This window comes from Hyperolius riggenbachi, chromosome 2 (assembly GCF_040937935.1).
Source record: "Hyperolius riggenbachi isolate aHypRig1 chromosome 2, aHypRig1.pri, whole genome shotgun sequence".
NCBI lineage: Eukaryota > Metazoa > Chordata > Amphibia > Anura > Hyperoliidae > Hyperolius > Hyperolius riggenbachi.
In genome coordinates, this window is record NC_090647.1 from 514,409,745 (window position 1) to 514,424,461 (window position 14,717).

General features: G+C 45.5%; 1 protein-coding gene across 3 annotated transcripts in view; it reads left to right on the top strand.

The window, feature by feature from the left end:
- USP25 (ubiquitin specific peptidase 25) overlaps positions 1-14,717 on the top strand; it is a 145,709-nt gene that overhangs the window by 97,109 nt on the left and 33,883 nt on the right. For all 3 annotated transcript variants that reach the window (XM_068270563.1, XM_068270562.1, XM_068270564.1), the window contains exons 15-18: positions 3,066-3,136; positions 3,787-4,015; positions 6,788-7,000; positions 9,728-9,867. In XM_068270563.1, coding sequence (XP_068126664.1) covers positions 3,066-3,136; positions 3,787-4,015; positions 6,788-7,000; positions 9,728-9,867 — 653 coding nt within the window. The remainder of the gene's footprint in view (positions 1-3,065; positions 3,137-3,786; positions 4,016-6,787; positions 7,001-9,727; positions 9,868-14,717) is intronic.

Sequence of the window (14,717 nt, forward strand, 5' to 3'; positions counted from 1 at the left end):
GCAGGTAGTCTGGTGAAGATATTGAAGGATGTTTGAAACGCCAAAGCACTTTTTGAATGGCAGTTGCTTAGCCCATCAGTCCAAATAGTGTTTTAGTGACTAGGGAGAGTACAGCAGCTGGCGACCACTTTCAGGCGTATGAGAGGAATCGGCGCAGGATACAGCCGGTATATGGCTGATCCTGCTGCTGCACAAGTTCCCAGCCGTGTAAAATACTATTTTTACTCCAGGCTGCCATGGATGATGGGGAATGAAATAATTCGACTTCCAGCAATTGCTGGCGGCCAAATTATAGAGTTTTAAAAGTAACTTCAGCTCTGTCTTCTGACGGTACCGAAGTTACTCCCTGTGTGCCGCTATAGCTGTAATTCCTAATATGGCCTATGGTGGCGCCGGCTGCGCCCAAGTCTCCTGTGCTGGAATAGCAGTGTTCGACTTTCAGTGCCTCAGCTAGCGATCAGCTAAGCATTCTGAGGGCATGGTTTACCCTGCCTCACTCTATGCCACTCCTTCGGCCATCGTCCTCCCCCTTACACAACCCTTCCCCCTCCCACCCCACCTACCAGAAAAACAGCATCTCTGTAGCCACAGCCTCTTACTTTCATCTGAGGGATCAAGTCCGGATCTCTGCTGGGCGAAAGTCCTCATACATGTGTATGGGGATTAACAGCGATTCAAATTATATATAAATAGAAGAACATAGTACAGGAGATGCTGAGTAGGGGCCTAACAGGAGTAGGAGCAGCCCCTGCAACTGCAGGCAGGCCCAAAGCTGGAAGGGGACACCAACTACTAATTCCCTTCCTCTGATACAGGGGACCATCTTTCAGATCAGGTGTTTTTGAGGCTACACTTGTTATGGGTGTGAAGATTATGATGGCCACACCTGTTTTATGACCTTGCAAGGTGAACCCCCAGACTGTAAAGCTGGCCATACACTGGCCCGATTTGCCGCCGTTTCAACAGCAGATTCGATCACTGGGATCGAATCTGCTGCCAATCGTTCGCGCTACACGACGAATTTCGATCCACTTCATCCGATCCCGTCGATCGCTCCGTGCGGAAAATTACCGTCGATCGCCCGCGGATAGGGAGCGCGTCGCTAGCGGCGTTCAAGTGCCCGACGACCGACGCAATAGAGCGGCAATACATTACCTGCTCTGCCGGCGCAACTACCCCCGCTGTCACCGCTGCTTCTTCTCCGCTCTGGTCTGCGGCATGCTTCAGTTCCTTCTGCCCGGCAGGAAGTTTAAACAGTAGAGGGCGCTCTACTGTTTAAACTTCCTGCCGGGCAGGAAGAAGCAAAGAATGCCGGGGCCGGAGACCAGATCGGAGAAGACAGCGGAGACATGGGGACTGGAGTTGCGCCGGCGGAGCAGGTAATGTATGCGGGCGGGGGGAGCGGCGGCAGCACCACCACCACAACAGATTGTGAACGGTTTCAGGCTGAAATCGGTTCACAATCTGTTTGCAGTAAAGGTAGCCATACGATCCCTCTCTGATCAGATTCGATCAGAGAGGGATCTATCTGTTGGTCGAATCTGATGGCAAAGCGACCAGTGTATGGCTACCTTTAGGCCTTGTTCACATCATAAATCCTAATCGCTGAAGCCATCGATTTTTGTGCGTAATTTTTTTTTTCAGCGCCTCCTGTGCTTACCTAAAAGTTTTTAAAGCGCTTTTGCAGAGAAATTCGATTTTTAACTTCCTGACATCAGTCAGGAAAAAAAATACAATGTATGTATTCTTAAAAGCGCTCAGGGCTAGTTAACACTGGGCGGTTTTTCAGCGATTTGCGGATCACTAGCGATCAGCAAAATACTGCTGCTAATGCAAGTTGATGGTAGTGTTCACACTGTAGCGATCGCCAGTGATTAGCAATTTGCTGATGGTGCAGGCAGCATTTTTGGAGCAATTGCATTTCAATGTACTAGAATCCTAAAATGCAATCACTTTCCTGTACAGTGAAAAAACAGCTTTTTGCTGATCTCCGGGGATCAGCAAAACCCTACCAAAGCGCCCAGTGTGAACTAGCCCTCAGGAAATCGCTATACAAAACGCTTTTTCAAGCGCTTTGCAATTTCCCTATACCTTCCATTGAGCCAAATCGCTCAGAAAATGGTACATGCATCGTTTTTAGGGAGCGGATCCGAATCAAACTGCTCTGATGTGAACACTCTCATAGGGAATCATTGCATAAATGCTTTTAGGGCGATTGTGAAAATCGTCCACGCTTAAAAAAATCCTGAAAACACCCTTAAGGCTCATACACACATCAGACTATAGTCTTTGGAAAATGAAAGATCACAGACCAATCTTACCCCCTTCCATGTAGTATGAGAGCCATACCTACACAGTCTTTTCTATGGAGCTGAACTCCACATCAGAAAAAAAATCTTTGCAAGATGCTGCACACACAGATGCTGTACAGACACAAAAGATCAGTATCTGCAAAAGATCTGTTCCTGCCAAAGATCCGTTCCTGCAAATTGCATTCATAGTCTATGAGATCTGCACATCCTCATACACACCTTGTTTAACTGACATTCATCTGCAGATCAAGCAATCATCCGCAGATCTGAAAATCCATCCTGGTGGATCTGATCTGCAAATGAATGTCAGTTAAATCATGTGTGTATGATGATCTGCAGATCTCATAGACTATCATCGCAATTTGCAGGAATGGATTTTTGGCAGGAACAGATCTTTTGCAGATACTGATCTTTTCTGTCTGTACAGCATATGTGTTTGCAGCATCTTGCAAAGATTTTTTTCTGATGGGGCGTTCAGCTCCATAGAAAAGACTGTGAAGGTATGGCTCTCATACTACATGGAAGGGGGTAATATTGGTCTGTGATCTTTCATTTTCAAAAGACTATGGTCTGATGTGTGTATGTGGCCTTAGTGTGAACAAGTCCTAAGAGTCACCAGGGAAAGGGAGTGAACGTTGAGGTGCCCCATAAAGTGTTGCTTGGGGGTCCTCCATGATTTGTAGTTATGCCACTGATGCAGAGTGTACTATATGTAGAAGACACTGTGAATAACAGGAGTGTTTCTATTTGCAGACTTACAGGACAGTATAGGAAGGATACATCGGACGATAGACCTTATGTACTCTGACAACCTGATGACACAAGTAGGTGAAGTTCTATATTATTATAATTTAATTGAAGTGAAAGCTAATATGAAGGATATGAAGGCTGATGTTTTGTTACCATCTAAAAAAAAATACAATTTTCCTGTCTGTCTGGAAGAAGCATGCACCCAATGAAGTCAGATTATCTGATCTGCATACTTGTTGTGGGCCAGCGTCTCAGGTGTTAGAAGATCAACATTTAGCTAGAGTACAAGCCAACTTGCATAATTCTTCCTATCCAGTTTAGTCTCTGATCACCACCGTGCCATTTTCAGATGGTCTTTGTAGCTTGCAGATAGAAGCTCTCTTTAGGTCTCATCTCCTGCATTCAGAGATAAAAGGCAGCCTGGAGAGCTCAGTGTTGTGGCTCAGAGCCCACAGCTCAGTGACTCAAGACTCACAGAAGAAAATGAAGCTTTAACTATTTACAATTTGCGCACTAAACATTTTTTTTATTGTGGCTATGCTTTAAAAGGATTTTTTTATCAGTTTTGTTCTGTTTTTTATATTGATATTTATTCTCATAGCAGTAACTCCTTGTCTAGTGAGAGTTCTCCACGTTGACGTTTATGCTGATTAGCGTAGTACCAGTTCCTGCATATTACTGCTGTGAGCCACACAACAACCCCCTCCTTGTCATTTCTGTACAGGTTCCATACAGGTTACACGCAGTATTGGTGCACGAGGGCCAGGCCAACGCAGGACACTACTGGGCATATATATTTGATCACAATGAGAAGAGGTGGATGAAGTATAATGACATCTCTGTGACAAAGTCCTCATGGGAAGAGCTGGAGCGGGATTCCTTTGGTGGTTACAGAAATGCCAGTGCCTACTGTTTGATGTATATCAATGAACGTGAGCAGCACTTAATACAAGGTAACTTCTACATAAAGAGAACACTAAATAAAAATATAAAAAGGGCTCCAAGTAAAAATCTGAATGATCTTAGGGCCGGGTCCTACTAGCGGCACTTAAGCAGCGCTTTCCGACCGCCAGCAATTAGTGTATCGCTGCAACAGCGGAATCCTACAGGGGTGGTTCCACCACAGCGCATTTAAAGGGAACCTAAGGTAATTGGAAAAAGGCAGTTAAAGCGGACCCAAACCAAACATTTTTTTAATTAAAAATATTTAGTTGCACCACTCTGACACATACAAAGATAAATAAACACTCCTTCAAACCTATGATCATTTCAGTGCATGCTTTTCACCCTTCTCTTTTCATAGCTAGGGTTATACTGGGGGCAGCCATTAGCAATTCCTCCTTTGCTGGACACCATCTACTCCACCAGTTTGCCGGAAAAATCCCAGCAAGGAAGGGAGGGGTTCCTCCAATAAATGTAAAATATTTTATATTTGTCATCATGCAGCTGAAAAAATGCTGCTATTTATTATTATACATTTAGAAAATAGATTTTACTTCTGAAATCTTGTATTTTTAATTTGGGTCCACTTTAAACTTATGTGGGGCTTCTACTGTCCCTCTGCAGCCTCCCTGTGCCTATGCCCTGACAAACCGATCCTTCAATCCACTGTGACCCTGTTTTGGTTACGGCAACTCAGGAAGTCGATGGCCACTGCACCTGCGCGGCCCTGGCTCATGCTCTCGGCAACGGGCGTGCGACCAGGGCTGCACAGGCACAGTGGCCATCTACTCCCTGAGTCTTTGGAACAAAAAGTGGTTCGCTGCGGGGAACCGGAGGATCAGTTTGTCACTGCACAGGGCGGGTGGGGGCGTTAGAAGCCCCAGGTAAGTTCAACTGACACTTTTTTCAATTACTTAAGGTTTCCTTTAAAGAGAACCCGAGGTGTGTTTAAAGAATGTTATCTGCATACAGAGGCTGGATCTGCCTATACAGCCCAGCCTCTGTTGCTATCCCAAACCCCACTAAGGTCCCCCTGCACTCTGCAATCCCTCGTAAATCACAGCCATGCTGTGTTTACATCTGTAGTGTCAGTCTCAGCTGCTCCCCCGCCTCCTGCATAGCTCCGGTCCCTGCCCCCGTCCCTTCCCTCCAATCAGCAGGGAGGGAAGGGATGCAGGCGGGGACTGGAGTTCTGCAGGAGGCGGGGAGAGCAGCAGACTGACACTATAGAGATAAACACAGCCAGCTCTGACAAGCTGTTTGTCAGCAGCGTGGCTGTGATTTATGAGGGATTGCAGTGTGCAGGGGGACCTTAGGGGGGTTTGGGATAGCAACAGAGGCTGGGCTGTATAGGCAGATCCAGCCTCTGTATGCAGATAATATTCTTCAAACCCACCTCGGGTTCTCTTTAAGGCAGTTGGGAGCAAATTGCAATTGCCCTGAAAATCACATTACTGTACTTTGCAAATTGGAAAAGTCTCTTTGGAAAAAGTTAGTCATGTGACCCAGAGATCCCTTCACGCAAGGGGCTGACGGCAAAGTGGGTGTTCCCATCAAGAGAGAAGCTGTCCCCTGTGCTGCTGAGAGGTTAGCTGTTTGTGACCAGCACTGCAGCTGCAGCAGATTCTTATTATAAAACTCTACAGAGCCGACTACAAACAATTAATGTCTCAGGCACATATGAGGCAGGCTGAGTCAGGTGATCTGTGCTGAGAGAGAAAGGCTAGCCGGTGTCCCTTCCCTGCGCCTACCTGGTTTTCATGTCTGTGATGATGGCATGGGGGAGGGGCTAGGACAGCTGTCTCCGGTAAAATTGCATTGAGGTCTCAGCAGGAAATGGAGCAGCGGGATGCATAACGCCAGGTCATTTTTAATACATTTCTTACAATATGTAGCACAAAACCCTATTTTACTTAAATTAACTTACTATCACATGCATTAAAAAAAGTGTAATTCCCACTTTTTTTTTTTCAAATTATATATTTCTTTAATATACACACACTTTTTTTTTTGCTCTTTCATTGTTTATCAAATTGCTTTTCAGTTCATGGTTTAGAGCCCATTCACACTGGAGATTGAAAAACGCTAGCAAAATCGCTAGCGGTTTACACAGGGAATTTTTTTGCATATTGTTGACTGTTTTGAGTGATCGCGATTTGCTTTTTTTAAACTTTCAATTGTGATCGCTCTAAAATAGTGAAAGTGCTGCATGCATTGCATTTTCTTTTATCACAAATTGCTTTTGATCACTGCAGTGAGATTGCTGCCCTATACTTTCAATTACACTAGTGCTTTACAAAGCGATAGCGATTGCCGGCGATCGACGAGAAACTCCCGTAAAAAGCCCCAGTGTGAATGGGCTGTCAGAAAGCCCATGATTTTCTAGACATATTTTTTGTTGGATGGAACAGCTCTAGACTTTATTTTTTTTTTTTTTACATTTTGCATGCCCATTACTCCCTGCAGTGTGTGTTTCTTTCTTTCACGTAGGTAGGATTGTTTACTATTTCAGCTTTTCTGAATGTCTGTTCACAGCCCACGTGTAACCGCATCCATTCTGTTTCCTGTGAACTATGCCTTTTTGCTTCTGCTTGAGGCTGAGAACCAAGTAAAAGCTTACTGCTTTTAGTACTCCTTGAAATTTTTGCAATGCATTTAGATGTGGTGCGTTTATTTTTCATAGAAGTGGAGTCACTCTTTAATGTTGTCCTGTTATATTGATTGAGGGATAAATGTGGATGTTTTACTAAGTCCGGCTGAGTTGTAAATGAATGTCATTGCAGAGGAGTATGACAAGGAGACGGGGCAGGTGCTGACTGGCATGGATACCTTACCTTCCGATTTAAAGGAGTTTGTGAAAGAAGACAACAGGCGCTTTGAGAAGGAGCTGGAGGAGTGGGACAAGGAGCAGCTGCGGAAAGCCGAGCAAGAGAAGATGCTGATTTCTCAGAAAACCTTAAAGCCGGCGCCCCCACCTTCAGCGCCCGGTATTGCAGGTATGTCTTATATAGATTTTTATGTTTGTCGTTAAAGCCCAACTCTGGGTAGCAACAATTTCCTAGTCCCATTACAGAGCTTGGTTTTCTCTGTATAAAAGTTAATTGATTAGCTGATTATTGACAGTATTAAATATTTACTAGTAAAAAGGCCCTAGGCTTTTACCACGACCCCATACACGCACACATACACGCACACACGGCTGGTGTCCCACACGCACGTACGCAACCCACATGCACGCGCCTGTTCTCCACCACTGTCCGAAGTCTATGCACACAGGGAGATATCGCTTACTTAGCTGTTTGAAAAAGCTGTCAGGACCGGATACAGCTTTTTCAAACTGTCAGGACCGGATGAGATATGCATTTGTATGCACATTCCCAATCCAACACGAGAGCAAGGCCGTGTTCCTTTTTTCGGGTTTGTCACTGTAAGGGTTAAGAATCCAGGCCTGTAAATGATTTTTCCTCTGCAGTTGGACCCCGGTGCATTATCGAGATATCCGGAGAGCTGGATAGTCTTGGCCACGGTTACCCTATTTACTCCACACATTTAAAGCCCCTCGCTTGAGCACTGCACCATCATCCCTCCTTGCCCGAGGGGTCGAGTCCCAGTCCCTGTGGGCAACAGTAATTTGTGTGTGTGTGTGTGTGTGTGTGTACACCCCTTAACTGAACTCGCTGATAACTAATTAGAGGTTATACAACTCCTATGTGAGAGCAGGGAACAGATACAAAGTTCATTGGTTAAAGATTTGTTTATATTAGTTCTGAGAAAAACCTAATTTACCTGACGCAGTTAAAACTTTTAATGTACCTTTTTTTTATTTTTTTTTAACCTTTACAAACTTCCTATTTAGGTTTAGGGCTATTGATACTATCACTAGTCATCAGTGTTGGCATTTTCTTATCGGCTTCGGTTTCCCTGCAGCAGGGCTGTTTACAGTGAGCCCAGTGTTTGTAGCTGTGCTCTGCACATGTAACCTCCAGTGCTGGTGCAGCAGAGAGGCGCAGCCTGTGTGTGCTTGTATTACATTCCTGCTGTGTAATTCCCATGTCCTGTTCTACTGGATGCCGGCCAGAATGTGCTGAAACAATCGCCCATTGTTCTGTATGTGAAACTGTAGAAATGTCTCCATCTTATTCCTTTCCTGGAAATGAGATGCAGCTTAAAGGGAATCCTTAGCTGTTATAAGACAAGACACAGAACAGTTATATCGCGCTTTTCTCCTGGGGGACTCCAATTGCTTGAGCTGCAGGCTTTAGTACGCGCTCTATAGGCAGCAGCAGTGTTAGGGAGTCTTGCCCAAGATCTCCTGACTGAATAGGTGCAGACTTACTGAACAGGAAGAGCCAAGAATCCAACCTTTGTCCCCTGTGTCACTTAGAACCCTTAACCAGTACACCATCCAGCCTTTGCCTCTGTTACCCGCTTGTAAGGTGTTTCTAAGTTATTCCTTCCCTTCTCTCTTGTTTGAATTGTCTGCCTGTACCCATTATTAACCCAGCACCAGAGTCTGGTTTACAACTCAGATTCCAGCAGGCACTGGTGCTCTGGTGCACTAAACTCCGCCCCTGAACACAGGCCACACCCCCAGTAAAATATTCTGAATTCTAATTCCTTCCTTATGTTACTGACTGTCCTTAGAATCTTACACACTAATCACTGCCTTATATCATGCTTAGGGACAAGGATTAGGGTGTGAGTGCCTGCGATCAGTGATATGAGGCAGGGATTAGACTAAGCTCCTGAGGTCAGTGATTTGAGAAGGGCCACCTCTCCCACATAAGGCGCCTGTAGGCACATGCCTACAGTGCCTTATGGATAATCCTGCCCTGCACAGATCACATCAGCATTTCAGGAAAGATGAGTAGATGTTGCAGCTAGTGATGAGTCATTTGACACAGTAAACAATGGGAGGGATGTGCAATAATGCTAAAAAGGAGCTAAAAATCATTAAAGGGAACCTGAAGTGATGAAACTTGCTTCACATTTGATACACCTAAGTAGAGGGAAGGTTCCTGATACCATAGAGCCTTCCGGTCCTCAGTCTGTCTTATTGTTGCTGCTCCATCCCTGGTTGGAGTTATTCTGCCTGCTAGGCCATATAGCTCCTCGGACAGCCTTCAGAACTACTTTTGTCACCGATTCCAAATGCATCTGTACCGCGCATGCACGATTCGGACATGCGCAGTGGATGCACTCATTTTCGGGACTACTGGTGCATGAGATTTGAAAAATTGCATTTGAAATCTGACTGCAAACTTATAGCGGAACTGAAATTAACTTAAAAAATAAGATTTCACGCCATCCTGGACCAATCTTCCGTTATCTCCCCCATGCCCCCCCACACACGGCTCACTTTTCTTCACGCAGTGGAAGCCAACTTCTAAGTCGACATGCACTGCACCCTGGCCACGCTTATCCTCTTACACATTCCCGAGGCCAGCAGCGTCCTGCGCAGGCGCAGTACGAGAATCTCTACTGCTGGGAGCGTGAACGCGGACACATGGCCAGGGCCACACTGTGCACTCCAACTGCTGGAAGTGAAAGTGAGCCGCGGCGGGGGACTGGAGCATCAGTGAGTGGCTGCGCGGCCACAGGTCTGCTACAGGGGGCTGGCAGAAACCCCAGTCAAGTGAAACGCTTTATTTTAAGTTTTTAGTTCAATTCCGCATTAAGGATTTAAAACTCAGTAATGTTTCTGTATCTTCTCCCTCCCCCAGCTCCAGCAAGTGAGCCAGAGTACATGGAACAGCCCACCAGAGCGGAGATCTCCGAGGAGGTCACGGAAGAAACCACTAGCGCCATCACCCACGCCGCCACGGATTCCGATGATAAAGGCCCGGAGTCAGTCCTGCAAATGGTTAGAATATTTGTATCATATTCTATGTACATTTTCTTATATGCCAGTCTTTGCACAAAGTGCCTTTTCCCGGGGAGTCAGTAGATATTTAGCTGTGGAGATGAACAGGGATATGCTAATAATGCCGTGCCTGGATGCGCATTTAATGCAAATTATGTGCAGCTTAGAATTCAGCCATTCAGATGTACTTTCGGCAGATTTTGGTTGGCCCAATCCCATGCTGCAAATAGGTTGCATTATATTTGCATGCAAGCTGGAATTACTAACACATTGTTGACGATGTCTATGGACCAGTTCCAGAAGGGGAGACGACACAGCTTTCCAAAGCTCATCTCCACGCTAAAATGGTCCTTCCGAATCAGTCGGTTGCTAACAATTTGAATTGCACGGTATCGGCGCCAGGGATGGTCAATGAGATGGAAATAATTTTGAGTTGATGCAGCATTATGCAAATTTTGTATACAAATTTATGCAGCTTGAACATGAACAAATCAAATCTAGCTGAAATCAAATTTGATTGGTCCATTTTCAAGCTGCATACATTTGCATACAACATTTGCATATTCCTGCATCAACTTGAAATTATTTGCATCCCATTGACCATTCCTAAGCAGCACACAGGTAATTTTTAGAGGCGATAGAAAAAAGGAGGCCCCCACACCATTGGCAAGCTTTTATTGGAGCGTAGGTACAGAGTACACACAGTACATGCTTTGGGGGTTGCCCTGCCCTCAGATTGGTTCACCTCCTCCCACACGCCCTCCCCTTCCCTGAATGTCTATTTATGCCCAGTTTCAGATGGATGCCAAAATCTACTTAGGCCCCGTTCACATTGCACGCGTTCCCGTCCGCGTTTCGGGAACGCGTGTGGGAGGCCGACACACACGACATCAGACAGTGCATAGAGTGCACTGTCTGATGTTCACACTGCATGCGGTCCGGGAACGCATGCTGCACGCGTTTCCTAGCAAAACGCGCGGCTGTCCCATTCACTTTCAGTGAATGAGATCAGCCACGCAACGCACAGACGCACATGACGTGCTCCGTGATATGAACGGGGCCGGTAAAAGACTGCAACATTGTAATTCTTAAATAGAAGTATACTGACAGGTTAAAACTGAAATTCAAGTGAAATTTATATAAACATTTATATAATCAGTTGAGAAAAATACTTAATAGGACTTTTCTAGAAGCCAAGTTCTTACCTAGACTTGAGTGTTAAAGGGGTTCTGTGAATCATTAAAAAAACAAAAACTGACACTTACCTGGGGCTTCTATCGGCCCCCTGCAGCTGTCATGTCCCATTAACATCCTCCGTTCCCCGCCACCGGCACTGGTCAATTATTCGTCTAACTAGACCAGGGGTCAGGAACCTTTTTGGCTGAGAGCCATAAACGCCACATGTTTTAAAATGTAGTTTCTTGAGCCATACAATAGTATCAAACAGGGACAGTGCGCATGCGCTGCAGAGGGCTCACGTCCCTATTGCCATGGTGTTGTGTATACAGTTCATCCGCAGGGCAGCAGAAGTGTCAGACAAGTCTTCAGCTTCTCTTGGGTTTCAGAAACATCAGCAATTTCCCCGAGAGCCAGAAAGGAGAAATACCGACTGACAGCTAGTACAATTAGCCAGAGATGCTCAAATCTCATCCGGATTAAATTGATCCGGATTTCATCCTGTTAAATGCAAGTCACCTGTGCGGGCTGGGCGGGGGGTTTAATCTTGCCGATCATGACGTCGTCTTCGTCCGTCCCTCGGTGCCTCCCACGGTGCGGTCCCATCCGGCGTCACGTGACCATACACTTCCTCCTTCAACCCAGAAGGAGGAAGTGGCGCATCGTGGGAGGCGCCGAGGGATGGACGAAGATAGGGAAGATTAAATCCCCCACACAGGTGACTTGAATTTAACAGGACTAAATCCGGATTACAACTATCCAAATTTCATCTGGATCGGATTTGAGCATTACTGCAGTTAGCTAGCTGACTTGGTGGTGAATTCACTTTGTTGGACAAGATCCCTGCACTTTCGCCCAATAGGCTGCTTTTCAAATTACAGGCAGCCTATTGGGCCAATCAAAGTGCGGGGATCTCGTCCTACAAAGTCACTGCACCTGACGGGGTCCAGAGTGGCACAATTGGAGCAGCTGTTAGTTGGGGGGGGGGGGGGGGAGCGCGAGTAAGTTAGTAGTGCATGCTACAGGAGTAGTGCGCCTACTTCGAAATTTTTACTTGCGCTGCCACACTAAGTGACGCTGCTTGAGCAGTGTAGCTTAGTGAATCAACCCCTACTGATTTGTCTGTGAGCCAGATGCAGCCATCAAAAGAAGCCACATCTGGCTCCCGAGCCATAGGTTCCCTACCCTTGAACTAGACAAATAGTGCTCGCTCCCGCTCGCATCTCCGGTAGCTTACTGCGCAGTACGAGGTTTTCTCGTACTGCGTCTGCACAGTAAACTCCCGGAGACGGGACCGAGCACGCACAGCCACAGTTGTCAGAGGAATAATTGGACCAAGATTGGCGGCGGGGAACGAAGGATCGTAGGAGTACGGCGTGGAACATGACAGCTGCAGGGGGCCGATAGAAGCCCCAGGTAAGTGGCAGTTTTCGTTTTTTTTGTTTGTTTGTTTTTATATGATCCACTGAGCCCCTTTAAACTTACAAGCACTGACTGCAGCTCTGTACAGCTCCCATACAGAGTAATGATAACCTATTTGATAACGTTCCTGGTCTTAGGCATGCTTGTCCTCACCACACATTGTTTTCATGACCTTTTTGCCTTGAAACAAAATAGTCCTGTAGTCTGACTTGATCACATTTATCTAGTCCTGTTTCGTGTCACTTTTTAGGTTCCTTTCAAAATAACATTTTGTAAAAGTTTCACTATTTAAATTGTTTCCCAAAAGGTTTCCATACAGTTTCTAAACCTCCTCAGTGGTACCCCTGAGTCAGGCTTGGGCCGGAAATCCGCAGCTCAGAGTGGTAATCCCGAGCCTGACTCTGGGGCACAGTGCCGCCCAGAGGATGAAGGGGGATCTCCAGGGGAGGGAAGTAATGTGCAGGGCTGCCGCAGATCTCTCTGCAATATTTTTTTCCCCCCTTTTATGGTCTAAAAGCTCATGAAAAAATTGCACCGCCTTTAGACCATAAAATCCAGAATTAATCATACCGGCAAGGCAAAAAACAAAACTAAAAACACTGCCGTCCTTAGAAGCTTTGGTGCTCAGCTTCGCTTTTATCATTCATTCAGCCCTTTCTTCATTGGCCCATATAGAATTACCTTTTTCTCCTGATTTTTCTCCTAGGTTATATTCTCACATCACATCAATAAAATGCCCTTTAAACCACCTAGAAGCTGGAAAATTCACAAAATAATTTTAATAGTGCTTTTTCAACTACTTTTTGGTAAGATTAAAAATTATTTCCAAGGAGACAACTCAGGAGAAAAGGGTAATTGCATACAGGCCCTTGTGTGTTACCCCCATTCCCTTCCCAGATGTTGAGGTAGTTGTTTGTGTAGTGGGCTAACCTGGGGAGAGCGGCATATGGTGGGCATGATGCTTACTGCCACAGTGTGGTGCCACCAAAGATGCAGTGGGGAGATGGTAGCCTGAACACCAGCTAGGCCTGATACCAGAGTGTAAAAGGGTGACATTGAGGCAGGTAACGGTAAGGCTTGGTTCTCACCAAACATGGCTAGCACCGAGCGATTGCCATTTTCCAAACCAATTTTGGAATGAATGTGCGTTTCTGCATTCATTCATTCAAGTGGAATCACTCCAAAAACTGTTACATGCAGCTCGTTTGCAATTTTTAACAAATAACAATGCTGCTGTGGGGAACCCCTCATAGGGTTACAGTAGACTAGCATTTTTTTTCTTGGGAAAGCACTCTAGAGCGCACTTGGTGTGAACCAGTCCCTAGGAAGCCTTTTTGAGTTTCATTTTGAACAATTTGAAGCTTCATTTCAGGCATCAGCTTGGAGAAAGGCCCTCTGGCCAGTGGGATGTTACTTACCCCATTTGAAGGTTTGTATAAGTATTTTACAAGCCCTACTGCTCAATTTTTCTTTCAGTTCATTCAGTTTTTCACAAATAGATATTTACTTCCTGGCTATTTTTAAAAACCATACATAGAAATACAAACATTCCAGTATTCTGAAAACCCAATTTCTTTCCATTAAAAGTATTTCCACATTTTATGTACACAGCGAAAAAGGGGCAGTGCTACTCAGGACAAACTGCATCCAAATGACAACCTGCACCAAGTGTGCAGAGCCTACTAATGGACAAGATACACACCCCGCATTCAAATCAGATGCACCTAACTACCATTGGAGGATGTGGGTTTCCATTATAGCTTGAATGCAAATGATCAAGTACTTGACCCTCCCACCACGATGAGGTCATCCTCTGCTGGGAGGGGCCCTACCTGTAACTAAATTAAAAACATGCATATGCACAAGCTGGGTGGGACACGAAGTGACGTTTATACATGCAAAAAAAGTAGATCCGCACATCACCGGCCGCCTCTGATTGGTTACCAACAGCACCTCCAAAAATGGTACAGGCGCCACTTTGCTGAACGCACAGTGCATGAACCGCGCTGATATGAGCCTTTTCATAGAGATTCATTGCATAAGCGTTTTGTGGGCAATTTTTAAAATCGCCTTCGCTTGAAAAAAGGCAGAAAACGCCCCTAGTGTGAATGAGCCCTGAGCGTGCCATACACTATTTAACTGTGTTTTTAATTGGCACTGCGATCGACAATTATGATCAACATCACCAAGAACCCACAAACAGGTTGAAAAGGCGACCAAAGGATAATAAAATGAATAAAAATCTGTAAAAT